The sequence below is a fragment of the Chiloscyllium plagiosum genome, unplaced genomic scaffold, assembly GCF_037043375.1.
Source record: "Chiloscyllium plagiosum isolate Xiang-an unplaced genomic scaffold, Cpla_swu_hap1 HiC_scaffold_5, whole genome shotgun sequence".
Classification (NCBI taxonomy): Eukaryota; Metazoa; Chordata; class Chondrichthyes; order Orectolobiformes; family Hemiscylliidae; genus Chiloscyllium; species Chiloscyllium plagiosum.
The window spans coordinates 4,681,194-4,703,491 of record NW_028270143.1 but is presented as its reverse complement, the minus strand read 5'-3'; the positions used below and the strand labels follow the sequence as shown (position 1 = coordinate 4,703,491).

The 22,298-nt window shown below is 42.4% G+C and overlaps 1 protein-coding gene across 6 annotated transcripts in view; it reads right to left on the bottom strand.

The window, feature by feature from the left end:
- rbms3 (RNA binding motif, single stranded interacting protein) overlaps positions 1 to 22,298 on the bottom strand; it is a 1,382,426-nt gene that overhangs the window by 801,155 nt on the left and 558,973 nt on the right. For 4 of the 6 annotated variants that reach the window (XM_087986936.1, XM_087986930.1, XM_087986932.1 and 1 more), the window contains exon 4: positions 5,002 to 5,178. In XM_087986936.1, coding sequence (XP_087843062.1) covers positions 5,002 to 5,178 — 177 coding nt within the window. The remainder of the gene's footprint in view (positions 1 to 5,001; positions 5,179 to 22,298) is intronic. The other 2 variants (XM_087986931.1, XM_087986934.1) reach the window with 1 other exon arrangement.

Sequence of the window (22,298 nt, the reverse complement as noted above, 5' to 3'; positions counted from 1 at the left end):
ATTCTGGATCAATGGTGCTGGAAGAGCACAGCAATTCAGGCAGCATCGAGGATTTCATTGAATCTACTTACTGAACCAGCTTTAACATCCTCTGCAGTAAAGAATTTCACAGATTCATTACTCTCTGAGAGGCACGGTGGCACAATGGTTAGCACTGCTGCCTCACAGCGCCAGAGACCTGGGTTCAATTCCCGACTCAGGCGACTGACTGTGTGGAGTTTGTACATTCTCCCCGTGTCTGCGTGGGTTTCCTCCGGGTGCTCCGGTTTCCTCCCACAGTCACAAAGATGTGCGGGTCAGGTGAATTGGCCATACTAAATTGCCCGTAGTGTTAGGTTAAAGGGGTAAATGTAGGGGTCTGGGTGGGTTGCGCTTCGGCGGGTCGGTGTGGACTCGTTGGGCCGAAGGGCCTGTTTCCACACTGTAAGTAATCTAATCTAATCTAAAATCCCTCCTCATCTCTGACTTAAATGTGAAAACCCTTATTCGGAAATGATGCCCTCTGGTCCTAGACTTTCCCACAAAGCGAAACAACCTTTCTACGTCTGCCCTGTCAAGTCCCCTAAGAGTCTTGTAGGTTTCAGTACATAGAACATTACAGCGCAGTACAGGTCCTTCGGCCCTCGGTGTTGCGCCGACCAGTCATACCAATCTGAAGCCCATCTAACCTACACTATTCCATGTATGCCCATATGCTTGTCCAATGACAACTTAAATGCACTTAAAGTTGGCAAATCTACTACCGTTACAGGCAAAGCATTCCATACCCTTACTACTCTCTGAGTAAAGAAACTACCTCTGACATCTGTCCTATATCTATCACCCCTCAATTTAAAGCTATGCCCCCTCATGCTCGCTGTCACCATTCTTGGCTCTCCCTGTCCACCCGATCTAACCCTCTGATTATCTTATATGTCTCTATTAAATCACCTCTCAACTTTCTTCTCTCCAACGAAAACAGCCTCAAGTCCCTCACCCTTTCCTCGTAAGACCTTCCCTCCATACCAGGCAACATCCTAGTAAATCTCCTCTGCACCCTTTCCAAAGCTTCCACATCCTTCTTATAATGCGGTGACCAGAACTGTACACAATACTCCCAAGTGTGGCCACACCACGGTTTTGTACAGCTGTAGTATAACCTCATGGTTTCGGAACCCGATCCCTCTATTAATAAAAGCTAAAACACTGTATGCCTTCTTAACAATCCTGTCAACCTGGGTGGCAACTTTCAAGGATCTGTGTACCTGGACACTACCAAGAATCTTTCCATTAGCCCAGTACTTTGCATTCCGGTTACTCTGACCAAAGTGAATCACCTCACACTTGTCCACATTAAACTCCATTTGCCACCTCTCAGCCCAGCTCTGCAGCTTATCTATATCTCTCTGTAACCTACAACATCCTTCGTCACTATACATAACTCTACCAACCTTAGTGTCGTCTGCAAAGTTACTAACCCACCCTTCTACGCCCTCATCCAGGTCGTTAATAAAATGACGAACAGCAGTGGACCCAACACCGACCCTTGCGGTACACCACTAGTAACTGGACTCCAGGATGAACATTTCGCATCAACCATCACCCTCTGTCTTCTTTCAGCAAGTCAACTACTGATCCAAACTGCTATATCTCCCACAATCGCATTTCTCCGCATTTTGTACAATAGCCTACTGTGGGGAACCTTATCGAACGCCTTACTGAAATCCATATACACCACATCAACTGATTTACTCTCATCTACCTGTTTGGTCACCTTCTCAAAGAACTCAATAAGGTTTGTGAGGCACGACCTACCCTTCACAAAACCGTGCTGACTATCCTTAATCAAATTATTCTTTTCTAGATGATTATAAATCCTATCTCTTATAACCTTTTCCAACACTTTACCAACAACTGAAGTAAGGCTCACTGGTCTATAATTACTAGAGTTGTCTCTATTCCCCTTCTTGAACAGGGGAACCACATTTGCTATCCTCCACTCTTCTGGCACTATTCCTGTAGACAATGATGATTTAAAGATTAATGCCAAAGGCTCAGCAATCTCCTCCCTGGCTTCCCAGAGGATCCTAGGATAAATCCCATCCGGCCCAGGGGACTTATCTATTTTCACACTCTGCAGGATTTCTAATACCTCTTCCTTGTGATAAGGTTCCCCACAGTAAGGAGGTCTCTCAATAAGGTCTTCTAAACTCTGATGAGTACAGGCCCAACCTACTCAACCTCTTCTCATATCACAGTCCCTCCATACCCTGGAGTCAGCATAGGGAATTTTCTATGGACAACTTCCAACGTGAATATATTTCCTTAGATGAATGGACCAAAACTACTCACAGTGTTTCAGCTTGGGTATGACTAGTACCTTGCATAATTTTAACAATACATCCTTATTTTTATATTCCATTCCATTTGAAATATACAGCAACATTTCAGTTGCCTTCCGTATTAACCACTGAATTCGGATGCCAACATTTTTGTGATTCATAGATGAGGACTCAGAAATCCTTCTCTTCTATATCTTTCTGTAATCTTTCTCCATTTTTATAATATTTAGCTCTTCTATTCTTTCTGCTAAAGACTCATAACCTTGCACCTTTCCACATTATATTCCATTTGCCAAATTTTACCCACTCACGTAACCTGTAGACATCCCTCTATAGACTCTTTGTGTCATCCTGACCACCTGCCTTCCCACCAACTGCAGTATGATCATCGAGCTGAGAGAAAAATGACTTCATCAATCAAATAGACCAACCTTCCATAACTAGATATGGAGGAGCTTGCCCAATTCCTTTCAGAAGATCGGTATTGAATAGTTCTTTCTACATGAGTTGCTAATTTGTTCTGGAGGTGATAATTGTAGAAAAGCAGCTTTAGAATGTGGATGATCAATCTTTGCTGAAGAATGCTGTTTGAAAGTTGCCTCATTGTACTATTTGCAACCAATTGTCTAAAGTCTAATCATTCTACATTAATGAAAACTCAAATATATCTTCTCACTGCTATTTTTAAGCCAACAATTTTCTAATGCAAGTAACCTTGACTCCTTGAGTGTACCTGATTATTAAATGCAATGACTGTGCAATTGGACCACCATGTGTAGTATCATAATAAAACTATTCCTGTACAGAATGTATTAAAACATATTCATTCCAACTCCAATCTATTGCTTTTTGACATTCAAAGATGTCACATCTGAAAATATCACACATTAGCCTATGAAACCTCCAAGGTGCCATAAGTTCCTCAGACCTCTAGCCATCCACAAACTCTATGTTACTCCAAAACTGGATTAATGTGGATCCTCCTTTTCCATTGCAGTGTTGTTGAAAGCTTTCAAACATCCAAGCCAGAAGCTCTAACATCCATTTACAAATCTCTCTATGGCCATATCTTGTGCCTTAGGACTCTCCTTATAAGCTTCCTTTTAGATCACCCTTGAAATATCCCTCCTAATACCTCCGTTCTTGGCTCAGATGTTTGATTGTCTACTTATCTCTGAAGTGTCTCAGGACCTGGATCTGCTTTAAAAACAGTGTATAAACACAAGAACAATTTCCATTCACAAAGTGCTTTGATTGTGATAAAGCATCCAAAGCTGCTTTACAGCATCAATTCTTAAACAGAATTTGACACTGTGCCACATTTGATATTTTGAAAGAAAATGGAAAACCCAGAGATTGTCTGAAAGGAACATCTTGAGGACAGATGAAGGGATTTGGTGATTCAATTCCAAATCTGAAAGCCTGGTCACCAGGAGGCCAATGATGAGGAGATTAAAATCGTGGGTGTTGGATACAGCTGGGAATTGTCGGTCTGAAGAATGTTATAGAGGTAGGGAGTGAAGTTGTTGTTGTTTTAAATGTTCATATTACCCAGTGAGATGTAAATAGTTATGTGGGTGTGGTTACAAGGAAACAATTTCTTCATTAATCTATCACTGTGAGTGAACGTAATATTTTTCAGATATCAACCAGACCACATCACCATCTCTAAGCATGTTCATACAAACCTCTTTTGTTTAAATCCATGAATGCTAGGTCACATGTTCCACACACCAAGTAACAGTAGAACACTCAACTCATCTTGACCATTGCCTTGATAGATCAACTAGATTATCACATGACAGTCAGTAATTTTTAAATATGTAGATATAAATATTTCTGGCAACAGTAGTAAAATGACATGTTGGAAAGCCCAAAGACCAATTTCTAACGCAGAATCCTTGTTAAGGGTAACCGAGAGTTCACTTATGCACCTTCCCCCAAATTTTCCCCAATTCCAAGTATCCCAGTTTATGATGATCTCTTTAACGTAATCAGGATTAGTTCCTGAATGGAAAACATCTCCTTTATAAGTGAGTTTAAATGGTTTAGCAAGGTGCAGCACGATTTCAAACACACGATCAGAAGCAATTTTAGTCCTTCTGCAAACAGGCAAGTCCAAGTTGACAATAAATGCAATATATATTCCATTACATTGCAACTGTCAGTATTTCTCTGTTATATTCACAACTTTTTCTGCCACTACTTATTGTGAACTTAGATAAACATTCTTTGTAAAAGTCTTTATGATTTCAACACAAATTGATCATTTTTAGATCTCTCCAGAATACTCTGTAACTGTGAAGGATCAAAGATAGCACAGAGTCTGCAGTTTGTCAGTATCATTAGGAAAATATAAAGTCATGGAAAAACAATTTGTTAAAAGGCCAAAACAGTGTTAGGAATCCTTAGACTTGCCACAAACAACAACATTCAAAAAGAGTAGCAACATCTAGTGGTGAACCTTTTTTTAACCTGATTTTTCAAGATTACATCAGGATTGCTTCATGGTACCACACCCAAAGAGAACAGAGTAAAATCAACTATTATTCAAACCACCATCACTTTTACTCTTTGCCAGCAAAAGATGTCTAACATATAGTAATGACTATTTCTAGCCACGCATTTTAGATATTGTAGTAAATCATTCAGTTTAATAATGCCCAGTTGGCGTACTTACGGCAGGATGCCCAGGACAGTAGCTGTAATTGGCATGGGACTGATAGTGAATGTTAGCCCTGGGGTAGGTGTAATTGTTCCAGGCAGACTGGTTGTTGTTCCACTGTGGGGTAAAGCCAGGGCTCATGGTGACCCTTGCCTTACTGTTCTGGTATGTTCTCACTGCAGGGCCTGGCTGCTGGGGGAAATAAAATGGCAGCTGTAAATAGGATTCAATGCAGCAAATATGGAACATGTTTTACTATTCTTTGTGGTCAAATAAATAATATTACAAATTAATCCTTTTAAATTAAGATTAGTTTTAATATATTTGCATTTTAGCATGCAACTTGCAATTATTCAGAAAATGTTTTTGTGTAATTTTCAACCATTCTTTGTTGGGAAAATACAATATCAGAAACTGACGGACACTGAACCCTGGTAGGAGACAAACTATGATGGTGATAAGTGCTCAGCCACTTCTTATAAGCATTGGGCATGTTGTCAGCCTTTATTCTGTTTTGATTTGGAGATGCCGGTGTTGGACTGGGGTGTACAAAGTTACAAATCACACAACACCAGGTTATAGTCTAACAGGTTTAATTGGAAGCACTAGCTTTCGGAGTGCCACTCCTTCATCAGTGCTCCTACTCCACAACCACCAATTCTAATAATGGGCTGAATGGCCTTCTTCCATGCTGTAAGGTCCTATGTTTCTATTTACGAAATGTCTCACGAAGCTGTTAAACCTTGCAATACACATTTACTGATTCTTATCACCATCATAATGAAAAAGATGAAAGGGTAGCAGCAATAGAAATGCTACATTGTGTTCATGTTCATCATTTGCAAATAAATATTTTGGTGCACTTTACAGGTACGAACTGAAAATGTGTTGCTGGAAAAGTGCAGCAGGTCAGGCAGCATCGAAGGAACAGGAGAATTGACGTTTCGGACATAAGCCCTTCTTCAGGAATCCTGAAGAAGGGCTTATGCCCGAAACGTTGATTCTCCTGTTCCTTGGATGCTGCCTGACCTGCTGCGCTTTTCCAGCAACACATTTTCAGCTCTGATCTCCAGCATCTGCAGTCCTCACTTTCTCCTTGCACTTTACAGGTAGGAATGAAGATACAATGGAAAAGGGGGGCTTCATAAGAAGGTTGAGGAAAGCACAATTGCAAAGAAGGATTTTGAAAGCAGAGAGCAAATAATGAAATGTTGAGACAGTTCCAATGGGCAGATTCAAAGGAAGTTGAAGAAGTAGCTGCCTAAGGTGAAGTGGGGCACATGAAATAACACAGAAGGCATGGAGGAGCAGACAGCCATAGAGTCATAGAGTCATAAGGTGTATCGCATGGAAACAGACCCTTCGGTCCAACCCGTCCATGCCGACCAGATATCCCAACCCAACCTAGTCCCACCTGCCAGCACCCAGCCCATATCCCTCCAACCCTTCCTATTCATATACCCATCCAAATGCCTCTTAAATGTTGCAATTGTACCAGCCTCCACCACATCCTCTGGCAGCTCATTCCATACACGTACCACCCTCTGCGTGAAAAAGTTGCCCCTTAGGTCTCTTTTATATCTTTCCCCTCTCACCCTAAACCTATGTCCTCTAGTTCTGAACTCCCTGACCCCAGGGAAAAGACTTTGTCTATTTTCCCTATCCATTCACCTCATAATTTTGTAAACTTCTATAAGGTCACCCCTCAGCCTCCGACGCTCCAGGGAAAACAGCCCCAGCCTGTTCAGCCTCTTCCTGTAGCTCAGATCCTCCAACCCTGGCAACATCCTTGTAAATCTTTTCTGAACTCTTTTAAGTTTCCGATAGAAAGGAGACCAGAATTGCATGCAATATTCCAACAGTGGCCTAACCAATGTCCTGTACAGCCGCAACATGACCTCCCAACTCCTGTCCTCAATACTCTGACCAATAAAGGAAAGCATACCAAACGCCTTCTTCACTATCCTATCTACCTGCGACTCCACCTTCAAGGAACTATGAACCTGCACTTCAAGGTCTCTTTGTTCAGCAACACTCCCTAGGACCTTACCATTCACTAAGTTAGGTCAAAGATAAAGCTGGCATGGAATTATAATGGACGTCAGAGCAACAACAAAGATCACAACATTAACTGAATAATGGCCAATATTGACATGATTGAGAGTGTCACCACATTTTACAGATAAAGACACAAGCTGCATTGTTTGTTTAAGAGAACCAGCAAATTGAGGCAAGAAATTGAGCAGGCTAAATCCTGCATTTGGACTAAAATTGAGAAATTCAAAAATATCATGTATTGATTTTCACACTTTCTCCCATTTCTTGAATTAGTACTTCTATTTCTAATCCAAGAAAATAAAGCTTTAAAATTCCCCAGTATCTCCTGGCTGCAGTGCTCTGTTTTGCTAAAAAAAACTCCACATGAAAGATGGAAGGGGGCAAAAAATTTCCTGTGTGTGTTAGATTTGCTGTAGCTGCTGATTAAGAATTCAGAACTGTAGTAAACTTCCTCAGCATCTTCTGTCAGGCTTCTTGCAGGAGAATGAAATGTTTGTAATACTTTGGAAGCTGGAGGAATTTTCTGGGCCGAAGCCTGAACATTCCCCAAATCCTGAATCGCACTCAGACAGAAGCAAACAGGAAACACTTCTGCAGCCCTGCAAAAAACACTATGGATCAACAAACTATAAACTCTCCAGTTGCATGTCGACACAAATATAGTGAAGGGAACTTTTTGTTGCCCTGTACATGAAATGGACGCATCAAGCTTCATTGTACATTTCAGTAGAAACCAGCATTTGGTCAGTGAAGCTTGCCTCCAATAACACTGAGAAATATAAGTTAATGTTCTGATTTGATCATGTTAGTCGCAGATTTGATTTTGGCCAATGTAGCATCACTTTAACCCTTGTAGGTAGACACTCATTTAAAGTGTCTGCCTACAAAGTACAGAGACACCACATTTTAAAGAGCAACTGCAGATGAAAGGGGTCACTTTCCTCAGCTCTTGACTTCTTTGAGGTACAATTCACTATTTGCCAATCAAGCCTTCTCCTATCAATGTACACTGCTAATATGCATTTCAAAGGTTATCCTTAAACCTAATGCTGCATTCATATTATAGGTACCTAGCAACTCCCACACTGATTCCACCCCTGCATAACCTTACTTACCAACAATCCAATTTAAACATTTGGCAAAACCTGATCAACAACTTCAAAGAATCTAATGCAGTCCCCCAAAACTGACTTTAAAAACAGCCTGGTGACACATGAAGAATTAGATTGAAAGAGCAGTGCGATTGGGCTTTAGCAATTTCATCTTTTGTTAAAATTAATTCACGGGGATGAGGGCATCACTCACGAGGCCAGCATTTATTGCCCATCCCTACTTGGCCAGAGAACAGTTAGGAATCAACACATTGCAGTGAGTTTGGAGTCTCATGTGGGCCAGACCAGGTAAAGATGGCAGCTTCCTTCCCTGAAGGACATTCGTAAACTAGATGGTTTTTTACAACAATCAGCAACAGATTCATGCTCATCATTAGACTCAATTCCAGATTTCTTACTGAATTCGAATTCTACCATCTGCCGTGGTATGATTCAAACTCAGGTCCCCATAACATTACCTGCTTCTCTGGATTAACAGGACAGCTATAATACCACTAGGCCATCACCTATAAGTATTAAAAATATTCTTTCTTGTGATAAAAAAAAATTCCTGCAGGATGTCCCTCAGAAAAAAAATTGATTTTGCTGTTTCCTTCAGTTATTTTCTGATATTTTTGAAGCTTACTTTAAGAGGACAATGAGCAGGCATGGAATTATGGGATTGATCTGATCATGGATGCGGAAGTTGGACACGGTTGGATGTTGGCAGTGCTGATGGTGGAAAGAGTGCCTTGCTAGTGGTTGCTAGGGAATAGGAATGTGACCACAGGAGAATGATGTCCGTCAGTTGATGGACTTGCCCAATGCCTGTCTGAAGCTGCAATGTTCAGTGGGAATTTACGAAGTTCCCCAAGGCAGGGTTCACTAGATGACATCGAAAACAGTCCAATCCTCCTGGTCAACTCACAGCACTGAAATAGCACTTACTGAAATAACTCCACAGAGGCCGGTATCCCACCATCAAGTCACCCTCCATTTACACATGGAGAGACCTTGACACTGACACTGATCCAGCTCCCTCAGAACGAACTCTGAGTGGAAACAGAACCTCTGGCCCTCCTGCTTTTCTCCGCCAGGCAGGGCTCCCTGACAGGACCAGATTAACAGGCCCAATCGGGAACTCATTTCTTATGAGGTCCCCTAGCTGACCTCGTTACAATCATTACATTCCACTCCCCCCCCCCCCCCCTTTTATATAGTCTATGTGCTTGTTCAGAACTGTCACATCAACTCGAACTTTAAACATCACTGGACCTGAGCTTGTAGTGATCATGCCTCTTACCCATGCTGGCCCATTCCCATGGTTCCTACACTTAACTTCATCCCCTGAGCTAAACTGTCTCTCTCACTTAGCAGAGTCTTGTGTCTGGCATTGGAATTCCTGATACCTTTCACTCTCCCTCCTTCCCAGGTCCAGGAAGATCTAAGTTAACCTGGTGTACAGTCTTCTCCCCATTAGCAACAGTGCTGGAGCTATCCCTGGCGTTGCATGAGGAGTAGTCCCATAATAAACAGGAACTGAGACAGTTTAGTAACTAATGAAGCTGCCGGCTGTCCTTACATGACAAATACCATTTGACTTTAAGAAATACTTAAACTCCGTGCTGGTAAATGATGGCTTCTGGGAGTCTGTGTAGTACAAAAGATGAATACAGGTTTTTTATCATTAACTCATGTTTGACGAGTGAACTCTATACACATCCAGCCACTTTGACTGGGCGTCCATAATGACTAAGAACATTGAGGCTCTGAAAGGACCTGCATAGTCAACATGGAACCAAGTCCAGGGTTTACCTGGCCATTGTCACGAATGTCGGGGAGCTGCTGGCAGTAATTTTTCTCTTCGTTGGCAGGTTGGGCACTCCCCCACCAATGCAGCTATGCCTGCATCCAATCCTGGCCACCAGACATAACTTCTCACCAACATCTTCATTTTGGAAATACCTGGATGACTCTGGTGGAGTTCAGTCTGTATCAAACGGTGACCTTTGCTCGTGACAATCAGTCTCGCTCTCTATAACAATATGCCGTCCTCTACTGTGATCTGGTCTCTCCGGGTCCCAAAAAGTTTCAATTCTGGTTGTGATGGCTGTTTGGTTTCCTCCATCACCACCAGCTCTTTCAGTTTTGCCAGAACCAGATCTTTTTGCGTTCCAAGTCTGATATTGTCAGCTGTGTCTAGAAGCATGTCCAGGCAATGTAAACCATCACAGACTCTTCCAGTGGTGGTACCACCGGGGGTGTATCTGCCAGCAGGAGGCAGCTCAATGCATCTGCATTTGCTACTTGGCCTCCCAGACAGTATTCCAACTTGTAGTTATACGCATTTAATATTAGAGCCCACTGCTGAATTCGGCCTGCATTTGACTTGATTTTGATTTGATTTATTGTTGTCACATGTACCTAAAAGTGAAAAGTTTTTTTGTTTGCATTCAGTAAAGGCAGATCATAACATACAAGGATAAATAGATCATAGGGTGTTTGGACAGAGCAAGGCATATAAGGTTATGGCTGCACCAAAGCAAGATCAACATTAGATTTGAAATTAGGAAAGTCCATTTAGCAGTCTAATAACAGTGGGGCAGCTGTGGGCGCTCTAAGTTGACCTTGCAATTTTTATAGGTATTGCGAGAACTTCCTGACTTCAAATATGACCGCCAAATCTTGCTTCTTTATCTGGGTGTATTTACACTCTGGATTAGCCTAAGTCCTAGATGCATACCTCATTGGGCGTTCCTCTCCATTAGGCCTTCCATAAGCTAATACTACCCTGATGCCGTACAGGGAGCCATTGCATGTCAATACCAGATCTCACTTGGGATCATAGTGTGCCAAAAGCTGAAAGGATGATCACTGTTTCTTCACTTCCCTTAAAGCTATAGCTTGGCCACACAACCATTTCCATAGCTGATCTTTTTCTAAAAGTTGATGCAATGGTGCCAGGATGGAGGCCAGGTTATGTATGAACTTTCCATAATAGTTCACCAGCACAAGGAAAGACTTAAGCTCTGGTACTGACATGGGAGCCGGGATGCCTTTGATCGTCCTCACATATTTTCCTAATCAAAAAATGTGGAGCCTATCCAGACAAATCTTTCTTAACCAATTTCACCCCATCAAGCTTCAGCCTGTGTTCTTTACTACAATGAGTGGTAACTGAACCAGCTGCTTCTCATAAGAGACTGGAACTGAAGTTGTACCCTTAATCTGGAAAGGGTCCCCAGTATAGGTTCTCAGTCTTGCAAAAGGTCTTATGCAAACTTAAGAGTTGGAGTCCAGAGCGAATTTTGTTGAAGACTGGTCCTGCAATCACTGAAACAGCCACACTGGTATCAACTTCATTAGAACCGGGTGACCATTTAACCAGACGTTTATTCGGATTGGTTCTGATTTGAATGTTGCTAAGCAATTTTACTGTTCCAAACCAGGACTTGCTCAGCTGTGCACTCTCCTGGATACCGACCTGAGTACTCTTACTCAATTTAGGTCTGGTGAGAGTTTTGTGGGGTGAGTTTAGAGTCCACATACCAGCAGCAACTACAATGATCGCTAACACAGATCCTGAAAAAAATCCTTAACCATTTGGCTGAGGCTTGGCTTTGTTTTGGGGTTTTGCTGTGGGTTGACTGAGAATCCCTCAGTTCAGATTTGGCCTGAATGACGCTCTGCAATTGCCTTTTATTGAGAGGTGTTCCCCAAGCTCACTCAGATTGGTGAAGGTGTCCAATCTGTAACTCATATGCTCCACTTGCCACAGTTTCCAAAGATAAAGCCAGTTGTAGTATCTGTTGAAGTAGAGTTGGGCTTCAGCTTATAGGCACTTCTGCATGGTTACATCATTAAGCTACACACCAAACCCTCTCTCAGCATCGCGTTGAGGGGTAAACCTAAGTCATATGCCTCTGGTAGTCACCCTAACCTTGCCAAAAATCCCAATATGGATTCCTCTGGTTCTTGAACTGCCAAATAAAACTTCTAGTTTCTTAGAATTAGAGAAGGCTTGCAGTTGAAACATTCCTTAAGTAAATTTGTCAACACTTGAAAGGATTTTGTCTTTGGTTCCTCAAGGAAAGTTAGGCTCCTAATAATTGAAAAACTGTGGATCCACAAGCTGTCAGGAGAATTACATGTTGCTTTCCATCTGCTCCAATGTCACCTGCTTGAAAATAAAAATGTATTCTTTGCAGATACTAGGCCCAGTCTTTGGTGGCAGGATCAACTGAATCAAGCCTCCCAAATAATGGCATGTTGCCAGAAATGCATACCCCAAGTGCAAGACGACCGTTGTGAGCAGAATTCCTCAGAAGCATGCTTTTCTGTCATTGCCACTGAAATAATTTCACAGAGGCTGGTATCCTGTCACCAAGTCACCCTTTATTTACATGTGGAGAGTCCTTGACACTGACCCAGCTCCCTCAGAGTGAACAGAACCTTTGATACTCCTGTTTATAACTGTCAGCCAGGGCTCCCTGTTTGGACCAGATTAACAGCCCCAATGAGGTCCATCTGGCTGACCCTGTTACAATCACTACATTGACCTTAGAGTTTCAAACCTGCTTCCCTTCTTTCATCTGTTGAGTTTCCCAAGGTTTCTGAAACCAAGCTGATGTAATTTAACAGAAGATTGACTGTTACAATAAAGACCATGGCCTAATTATAACCTTTAATGTGGAACCTGCCTCCTGTAAAGCAATTAGTCACCAAGCCATCATTCTGCCTCTTTTAAAACTAGAATGGGTAAGTCCGAATGAAATGACCCCAAACCTGCACATCTTTGGGAGTTTAAGGCCCTAGCTCCAGGAAGTTTGACATCATTATTGAAAGAAAACCGAAGAGCCAAATTTTGAAAGATCACATTCAAATGTTAATCTGCTATTTCCCCTATTTGATGCTGCGTAACCTTTTCTACATTTCAAATATTTTCCAACACATGAGATGAGAAATTGCTTTTGGAAAATGGAATGGGAGCATCCCTGCCACTCAGTCAGTTCTATTTTGTAGACTGGCCAATCGCTGTTTCCAGTTTTTTTGGGTGTGCCCTCACCTTTTCAAGCCACATACTTATGCACCTTCAGATAACCTGAGGTGGCAGTGAAGGGGATAAAGCACTGCTCAGCCTAGTTCCTGGAAAACATGGCCTCCCTCTTGTCTCGACTTAACTTGGCTTCAAATGCTAAATTAGTTTGTACATGGATCACAGTAAAAGATGGCGATGTCTAGCCATGTACAGGGTAGCTGTGACCTCGGTGCCCTAGTGCCTCAGTGCATGGGATAGTCACCTCTCTAATGCCCACATTCTTCCTGATGGAATCGGCAGAAGTTTCCATAAAGCACATGAACATAACAGAGGAAGATGACTGGATCCAGGTTAGATTGGTATGGTTTCTGTTCCCCTGCATTCCTTAAAACGGTGCTGCTGACATTTGTTTAAAACACTTGTAACTAATTGAGGCTTTTCTCCCAAAACTCCACTCTAGCGAGCGGCTCCACATGGCAGTGCACAACATTCTGTCGAAGGCCTTCTCCCAGCTGAGGCTGATGAGGCAGCTTTCCATCCACCCAAGGCCCACACATAGATGATGGTAACTGAGCAGTGCAGGAGGCTCAGAGAATTTCTTGTCAGGGACAGCACAGGTCTGGTCAAGGAGAATTACCAACTATACAACAGACTTGACCCAATTGGCAATGACCTTTCACCTTCTGCCTCCAGATGAGGGTGAAGATGCCTTTCACATGGAATCAGAAGGATACTCCTGTACATCTTCAGCAGGTGCTGCTTGACCAAATCCCACAGATGAATATAGCTCAACTCAGTCAATCTGACTATCGGCTCTCATGTGAAATTTCCAGTATATTATACTCTGGTCACTCTCTCAAAATTACTGAATGTAACTGGGCAATACAGCTTGTCCACATACAGACCAACTCTGTGTATCATACATCATTGTAATATGCTGCAGTAAATGCTTGATTATTGAGATTTTGATGTAATTCATCACTGTTCTAACTGTAGGAACTGTGTCCGAGAAATTAGTTGAAGGGTACCTTCTATATTTGGCAGGGAAGAAATCTAAAATGTACCTACAATGGAGTTTTAGTTTGATAAATGATGGCATAAAGTTGAGTTAACCCTAAGCTGCATGGTAGGAAAAGGCCTTTACATAACACATTCAAAGTTCATTCAAACCATCACCTATACTTCTAGCCTTGAAGGTTCCCAGATAATTTTGTCATAAAAAATTTCCCAGCAAAAGGTCATATAGAAGAGAAAGCCATAAAAGGTCTATGTAATAATCGCAGCAAGACCCATGTTTGTACTACAGACATTTCTGACTAATAGGGCCATTATTCCTGGCTCTGGCCTTGAGTGGAACAGTATTTGAACATAAACATGTCACTTCTCCCCACTTGTGAAAGAAAAATCTCTTGAGAAATGCAAAATTGCCAGAGAAAGGGTTTCAAAAATCCTAAACCGACATCTGCTTTGCTTTGGGCAGAACCAATCACCACTTACTCACACTTGACTGGCAGAGTTGGCATCCTGATTATTTTTATCAATTGGTTTCAGATATGTTATGATACACCTTTAGGATGTGGCCCTGCCTCTGAGTGAGAGTGCGTTAAAATCCCACCAGCCCCAACTGAATGTCCCAAGGCCTCCACTTAAAATTAAAACAAAGGATTAGCACCTGCATTCGGAAAGAAAAGAGACCGAAAAGGAAAAGTGTTGTAGATTCTGAACTTAACAAAACATCACTATCTGTAGAATCACCTACAAATTAAGGTGATTACCAAAACTGACAAGCTACACATGGCCTGAATATAACCATGTCAACTGCAATGACCTCACATTCTGATCATTGATCAAACTAATATCCAGTGTCCACTAGTGCTGATTTACAGTGAGTCAATGGATTGCCAGTATAACTTCAGCAGATCATGTGTTTTTTTTTCACACCAAACCTAACCAAAGACAATTTGTAATTCAGAGTGCTACAGCACAATGCTTGTAAGGCTGGTTGAGGCAGAAATCAGCATAACATTTAAGAAGTGTTAAGATGTGCACTTTCGATGCTCAGTCATACAAGGCTATGTGCCAAGTACTGGAAAATGGGATTTGAATAGGTGGATGGTAATTTTTGTCCAGTGCAGAATGGAATGGGCCTTTTTCTGTGATACAGACCTCTGATTTTAATTCTAACTATTCGTATTAAGTATCTGGACCGAAATTTCATCTTATAACCAATAAACCAGCATTATAGTCACACAGCCAACTTTCTGATTTACAAACTGTTTTTCTGATATTTTTTTCACTTGTGTTCATTTGCCAGAGAGACAATAAAGGCTGACTGCTTTGAAAAGTCTTTAGTTTCACTGTGCGACCAATCAGGATTGACTGATCCTGCTCCTCTTGGCCCCCAAACTGTGCTAATGGCAATCTCTAATTCCAGTTACAAAAGGCTTATTTACCTTATGAAGTGCTGTCAGCCTGACTCACGAGTTAAAATATTGTTTGCTGAATAAACTGCTGGCTTACATGTATTTAATGTTCAGGCATTCCCTGCCAGGCAGAAGGCCCATTTTAGTAGGAATGTGTACAATTTGTGTAAATCTTTTATGATGTATTGGTTAAATCAAAAGTAGGAACTGATTTAACCAGTTGTACAATAGAATAAGAGAACTGATTACAGATCGAGTGCTTCATTGGCTTTCTTCAGCTTACCACCCCAAACCCTGAAATTAAAGCTTCATCATCTAGTGCTCTGTTTAAAATAACATTTATAAACTGGTATAATTTGGCTGCAAATTATATGAATAATCTAGACTTTTTGCATTGTAGAATCTCACAGTACTGAAATCGGTGGTAGCCTGACCCATCTATTTTGGCGAGAATAGGGACAAATCAAAACCATCCAAGACCTACCAAGAAGCAATATGCGGAGTTTGATGAATACATTGTGGTTTTGAATTCCTTTCTCAGATTTAATTCACTTTGTCTGTTATCCACCTCCCTGAGAGGAACACTATCCTATATTTAACCCTTTATTTAAGATACTCCTTAAAGCCAACCTCTTTGACAAACGTTTGGTCATCTGTCCAATATTATCTACACGGTACGGTGTCAAATTCTGTTTGACAATCTGTGAAGCTCTTTGGCAGATTTAATCACATTGTGGGTTCTTTATAAATACAATGTTAATGTTGCCCTTGTTATTGATATACTGGCTTCAAAATAATCTAGAGTCAAGAGTGTGGTGCTGGAAAATCACAGCAGGTCAGGCAGCACCCAAGGTGCAGGAGAATCAACGTTTTGGGTAGAAGCCCTTCATCAGGAATTCCTCATGAAGGGCTTATGCCCTGAAAAATCGATTCTCCTGCTCCTCGGATGCTGCCTGAGCTGCTGTGCTTTTCCAGCACCACACTCTCGACTCTGATCTCCAGTATCTGCAGTCCTCACTTTCTCCTGGTTGAAAATAAGGGACACAGGCCGATCAGTACTCTTACACACATTTAAGGACTGCCATCACAAACCATTGGACCATGTTCGGGATGCAGTCTTCCAGCTACTGAACAATGTGAGGAGTCAGTTGAGAAATTATGGCGATATCAGAAACATGAGGTTCCCGAAATGGAGACATCAGATTCTCCAACCAAGGTCTGAACAGCAAGAAGAAAACCTCTTTAGTGAGTGGCAAGAGGCCTATTTACACACATTTACATCTCATTAACACCGAAGCTCATCTCATTCAGGTGAAATTTCTCCCTTCGTCCATGCACAGACAGAAACTAGATGATGGCAAATCCTGACATAAAAGTACAGAGCGGTATAGACTATTACACAGGGTGGTATCACAACACACCAGACTTCAACGTTAGAAAAGGGTTCCTTTGAGTCATCAGTGATCATTCGTGCCTCATTCTACATGTTGTACAATGATCTAGAAGAGGGCACTGTTGGTTTGATCAGCAAGTTTGCAGATGACACAAGATTGGTGGAGTAGCAGAAAGCATAAGGGACTGTCTGAGAATACAGGAGGATATAGATAGACTGGAGAGTTGGGCGGAAAAGTGGCAGGTGGCCTTCAATCCAGACAAATGTGAGGTGATGCATTTAGGTAAGTCTAATTCTACAGCAAATTATACAATGAACAGAAGAGCCTTGGGAAAAGTTGATGGACAGAGAGATCTGGGAGTGCAGGTCCATTGTATCCTGAAGGTTGCTGCATAGATGGATAAACTGGTCAAGAAGGTATATAGTATGCTTGCCTTCATAGATCATGTTAAAATTGTACAAGACATTGGTTCAGCCGCATTTAGAATATTGTGTACAGATCTGTTCGCCACATTACCAAAAGGATGTGGATGCTTTGGAGAGGGTGCAGAGAAGGTTTACAAGGGTGTTGCCTGGTATGGGAGGTGCTCGCTATGAAGAGAGGTTGAGTAGGTTAGGTTTATTTTCATTAGAAAAAAGGAGATTGAGGGGCGACCTGATTGAGGTTTACAAAATCATGAAGGGTATAGACAGGGTGGATAGAAACAAGCTTTTTCCCAGGGTGAAGGATTCAATAACGAGAGATCACGCTTTCAAGGTGAGAGGTGGAAAGTTTAAGGGGGAATACACGCGGCAAGTACTTCCCTCAGAGGGTGGTGGGCATCTAGAATGCATTGCCAGCAGAGGTGGTAGAGGCAGGCACAGTAGATTCATTTAAGATTTGTCTGGACAGATGCATGAGTAGGTGGGGAGCAGAGGGATACAGATGCTTAGGAATTGACCGACAGGTTTAGACAGTACATAGTGGGCGGCACGGTGGCACAGTGGTTAGCACTGCTGCCTCACAGCACCAGAGACCCGGGTTCAATTCCCGCCTCAGGCGACTGACTCTGGAGTTTGCACGTTCTCCCCGTGTCTACGTGGGTTTCCTCCGGGTGCTCCGGTTTCCTCCCACAGTCCAAAAATGTGCAGGTCAGGTGAATTGGCCATGCTAAATTGCATGTAGTGTTAGGTAAGGGGTAAATGTAGGGGTATGGGTGGGTTGCGCTTCGGCGGGTCGGTGTGGACTTGTTGGGCTGAAGGGCCTGTTTCCACACTGTAATGTAATCTAATCTAAAATTTGGATCGGCTCAGGCTTGAAGGGTGGAAGGGCCTGTTCCTGGGCTGTAAATTTTCTATGTTCTTTGTTCTTTTTGTTGTTTCCCTCCCACTACATGCACTGTGAAGGGCAATGGCTGCTGGCAGCATTCAAATTGGCGCAGCTAGTCTTTAAATATATCACTCGTGTTGGAAATCCTGCAAGGTCCTGGCAGTGGCGAGTATTCCCACTGTTGGTGAATGCATGATAACATGAGTGTGGCACCATTGGGTTATCGTGCATACATAATGAGGGAAGCAGCAGAGAATTATGTGAGAACCCAGGAGAGCTTACAGAGGGAAAACCCCCATGAAATTCTCTGGAACTGGCACTTAGCCTTTTTTTTGGTAAAGTTCAGTGCTTCTTCTCCAGTAGGAGAGCAAAATTGAATAGTCCAAAGTGAGACACAAGCTATTCTGGACCAAACTGAACCTTTGTTTTACATTTATGATAGAATTCCATGTTTAGAGAGGTGATGGGCACAATAATAGCATTGTGAGCACAATACACCAAAATCCCAAGAAAATGTTAAAGATGAGGTATAGAATGTAGGGAAATAGATGGTGACATCTTGACAAATGTCCATATTACAGAAGAGGAAGTGCTGGATGTTTTGAAACGCATAAAGGTGGATAAATCCCCAGGATCTGGTCAGGTGTACCCGAGAACTCTCTGGGAGGCTAGGGAAGTGATTGCTAGGTCTCTTACTAAGATATTTGTATCATCGATAGTCACAGGTGAGGTGCCGGAAGACTGGAGGTTGGCTAATGTGGTGCCACTGTTTAAGAAGGGTGGTAAGGACAAGTCAGGGAACTATAGACCAGTGAGCCTGACATCGATGATGGGCAAGTTGTTGGAGGGAATCCTGAGGGACAGGATGTACATGTATTTGGAAAGGCAAGGACTGTTTAGGGATAGTCAACATGGCTTTGTGTGTAGGAAATCATGTCTCACAAACTTGATTGAGTTTTTTGAAGAAGTAATAGAGAGAATTGATGAGGGCAGAGAGGTAGATGTGATCTACATGGACTTCAGTAAGGTGTTCGACAAGGTTCCCCATGGGGGACTGGTTAGCAAGGTTAGATCACACGGAATACAGGGAGAACTATCCATTTGGATACAGAACTGGCTCAAAGGCAGAAGACAGAGGGTGGTGATGGAGGGTTGTTTTTCAGACTGGAGGCCTGTGACCAGTGGAGTGCCACAAGGATCGGTGCTGGGTCCACTACTTTTCGTCATTTATATAAATGATTTGGATGTGAGCATAAGAGGTAGAGTTAGTAAGTTTGCAGATGACACCAAAATTTGAGGTGTAGTGCACAGCGAAGAAGGTTACCTCAGAGTACAACAGGATCTTGATCAGATGGGCCAATGGGCTGAGAAGTGGCAGATGGAGTTTAATTCAGATAAATGCGAGGTTCTGCATTTTGGGAAAGCAAATCTTAGCAGGACTTATACACTTAAAGGTAAGGACCTAGGGAGTGTTGCTGAACAAAGAGACCTTGGACTGCAGGTTCATAGCTCCTTGAAAGTAGAGTCGCAGGTAGATAGGATAGTGAACAAGGCGTTTGGTATGCTTTCCTTTATTGGTCAAAGTGTTGAGTACAGGAGTTGGGAGGTCATGCTGCGGTTGTACAGGACATTGGTTAGGCCACTGTTAGAATATTGCATGCAATTCTGGTCTCCTTCCTATTGGAAAGATGTTGTGAAACTTGAAAGGGTTCAGAAAAGATTTACAAGGATGTTGCCAGGGTTGGAGGATTTGAGCTATAGGGAGAGACTGAACAGGCTGGGGCTGTTTTCCCTGGAGCGTTGGAGGCTCAGGCCTGACCTTATAGAGATTTATAAAATCCGGATGGGCATGGATAGGGTAAATAGGCAAGGTCTTTTCCTTGGGATGTGGGAGTCCAGAACTAGAGGGCAAATCTTCAGGGTGAGAGGGGAAAGATATAAAAGAGACTTAAGGGGGAACGTTTTCACGAAGAGGGTGGTACGTGAATGTAATGAGCTGCCAGAGGAAGTGGTGGAAGCTGGTACAATTGTAACATTTAAAAGGCATTTGGATGGGTATATGAATAAGAAGGGTTTGGAAGGATATGGGCCGGGTGCTGGCAGGTGGGACTAGATTGGGTTTGGATATCTGGTCGGCATGGACGGGTTGGACCGAAGGGTCTGTTTCCATGCTGTACATCTCTATGACTCTATTCAAACAAATAGGCTCCCAGTCTAATTTGAGTATGTGGTGTAGCAGCACAGAGTTGATCACAAAGTACCTGGACAAGTGCTCACTTTCCAAGACATTGTAAATGCTCAGCCTGTTGAAGTGCAAGAACAGCAGCAGACGTATGGAAAGACCAACCAACTGCAAGTTCCCCATCAACGCAGCAGTTCAAAAATGCAGCTCATCACCACCTTCACCAGTTCGGGATGTACAATAAAGCTGGCCTAGCCACTGGTACCCACGTCCCACAAACAGTTTATTAAAAACAAAAAACCCTTAGTTATTTGTTGTCCTTTTTTGTAAGGTGTGATGACTCGGTGCGGAAGGAATTATGAGCTCCATCTTCGTACCCACCCTGCTGTGTTGCAACATAAATTAGATTTCTTTCTAGCATTCTGCTATATCATTTGAAGCATGGTACCTGTCAAAATTATGAAGACAATTACAAGGTTTTCTCAAGTGGGAACTGGTTAATTACTCATACCGCCACCTTGTCCCTGTTAAAACCAGAACTGGCCCGACTGGAGGTGGGTTGGGTCGGGTTAAAAACTTTAGAAATGTGTAAAGTCCCAACTGAACCCAAACTCAGTTTTGATGTTAAAATTACTCCCGTGCAGCCTGAAACCCCTTCAGGTCCATTTTAATTAACCATTAGTGACTATATTGAAACAGCAGAACCCTTTACAGGGACCTATCGAAACAGCCTGGTACGCTTGTACTGTAATCCTCGGGATCTGTTATCTGAAAACAAGAATAAATGAGAAAAGAGTTTTCAAAGCCCATTCAAACACATCAAATCAAGAATCTCAATGCACACATATCCTTTTAAAATATGAAGAGGATTTAAAAGCTATAAATTAAAATTTAAATATTAATAAGTTTGATGAATGGTGGGAGGGAGGCTGGTTCAACCACTCAGAAAAAGTATTTGTTTCTGTTCGATAAATTCTACAAAATTTTTATCAAATTAATGAACTGATTTACAATGAGATGCACACAGTCACGAACTGCATTTAATTAAAGAATTTCCACAACAAGAGAAGAGGTATGTGTTTTCTGCAGACTGTAGTTTTAGACGCGGAAGGAACTGCGTGATACAGCGTTTCCTGCCTGTAACATGACCAGTATCTTGGATTTGAAAGCTCTTTGAATCATACCATGCTCCCGAAGTTTAAACCTCACTTCTCATTGCCAAGCCACAAATATTAACTATAATATACTTCTCGTGAAATCTGCAGTAAACATTTGCATTGGCTGAGCCACAGATAATGTAAGATCTAATGCAAATCCGATTGATGTGCTGAACTCTTAGGAAAGGGAAGTACATGCCTTGCTTCAATGTATTGTCTATGAAGCACATCTTAGGCAGTGGAAGCAACGAGGTACTGAAATCACATGTCTCCGCATTTTGGGAGTGAGGTGCTGGTGCAGTACTGATAATCCAAAGGCACAGATTAATTAGATTAGGTTCCCTACAGAGTAGAAACAGGCCCTTCGGCCCAACCAGTCCACACCGACCCTCCAAAGAGTAACCCACCCCGACACATTTCCCTCTGACTAATGCAACTAACACTATGGGAAATTTAGCATAGCAAATTCATCTGACCTGCACATCCTTGGAGTGTGGGAGGAAACTGGAGCATCCAGAGGAACCCCACGCAGACACGGGGAGAATGTGCAAACTCCACAAAGACAGTAGCCTGAGGCTGGAATCAAACTTGGGACCCTGGTGCTGTGAGGCAGCAGTGCTAACCACTGAGCCACCATGTTCCAGATACATGGGTTCAAGTC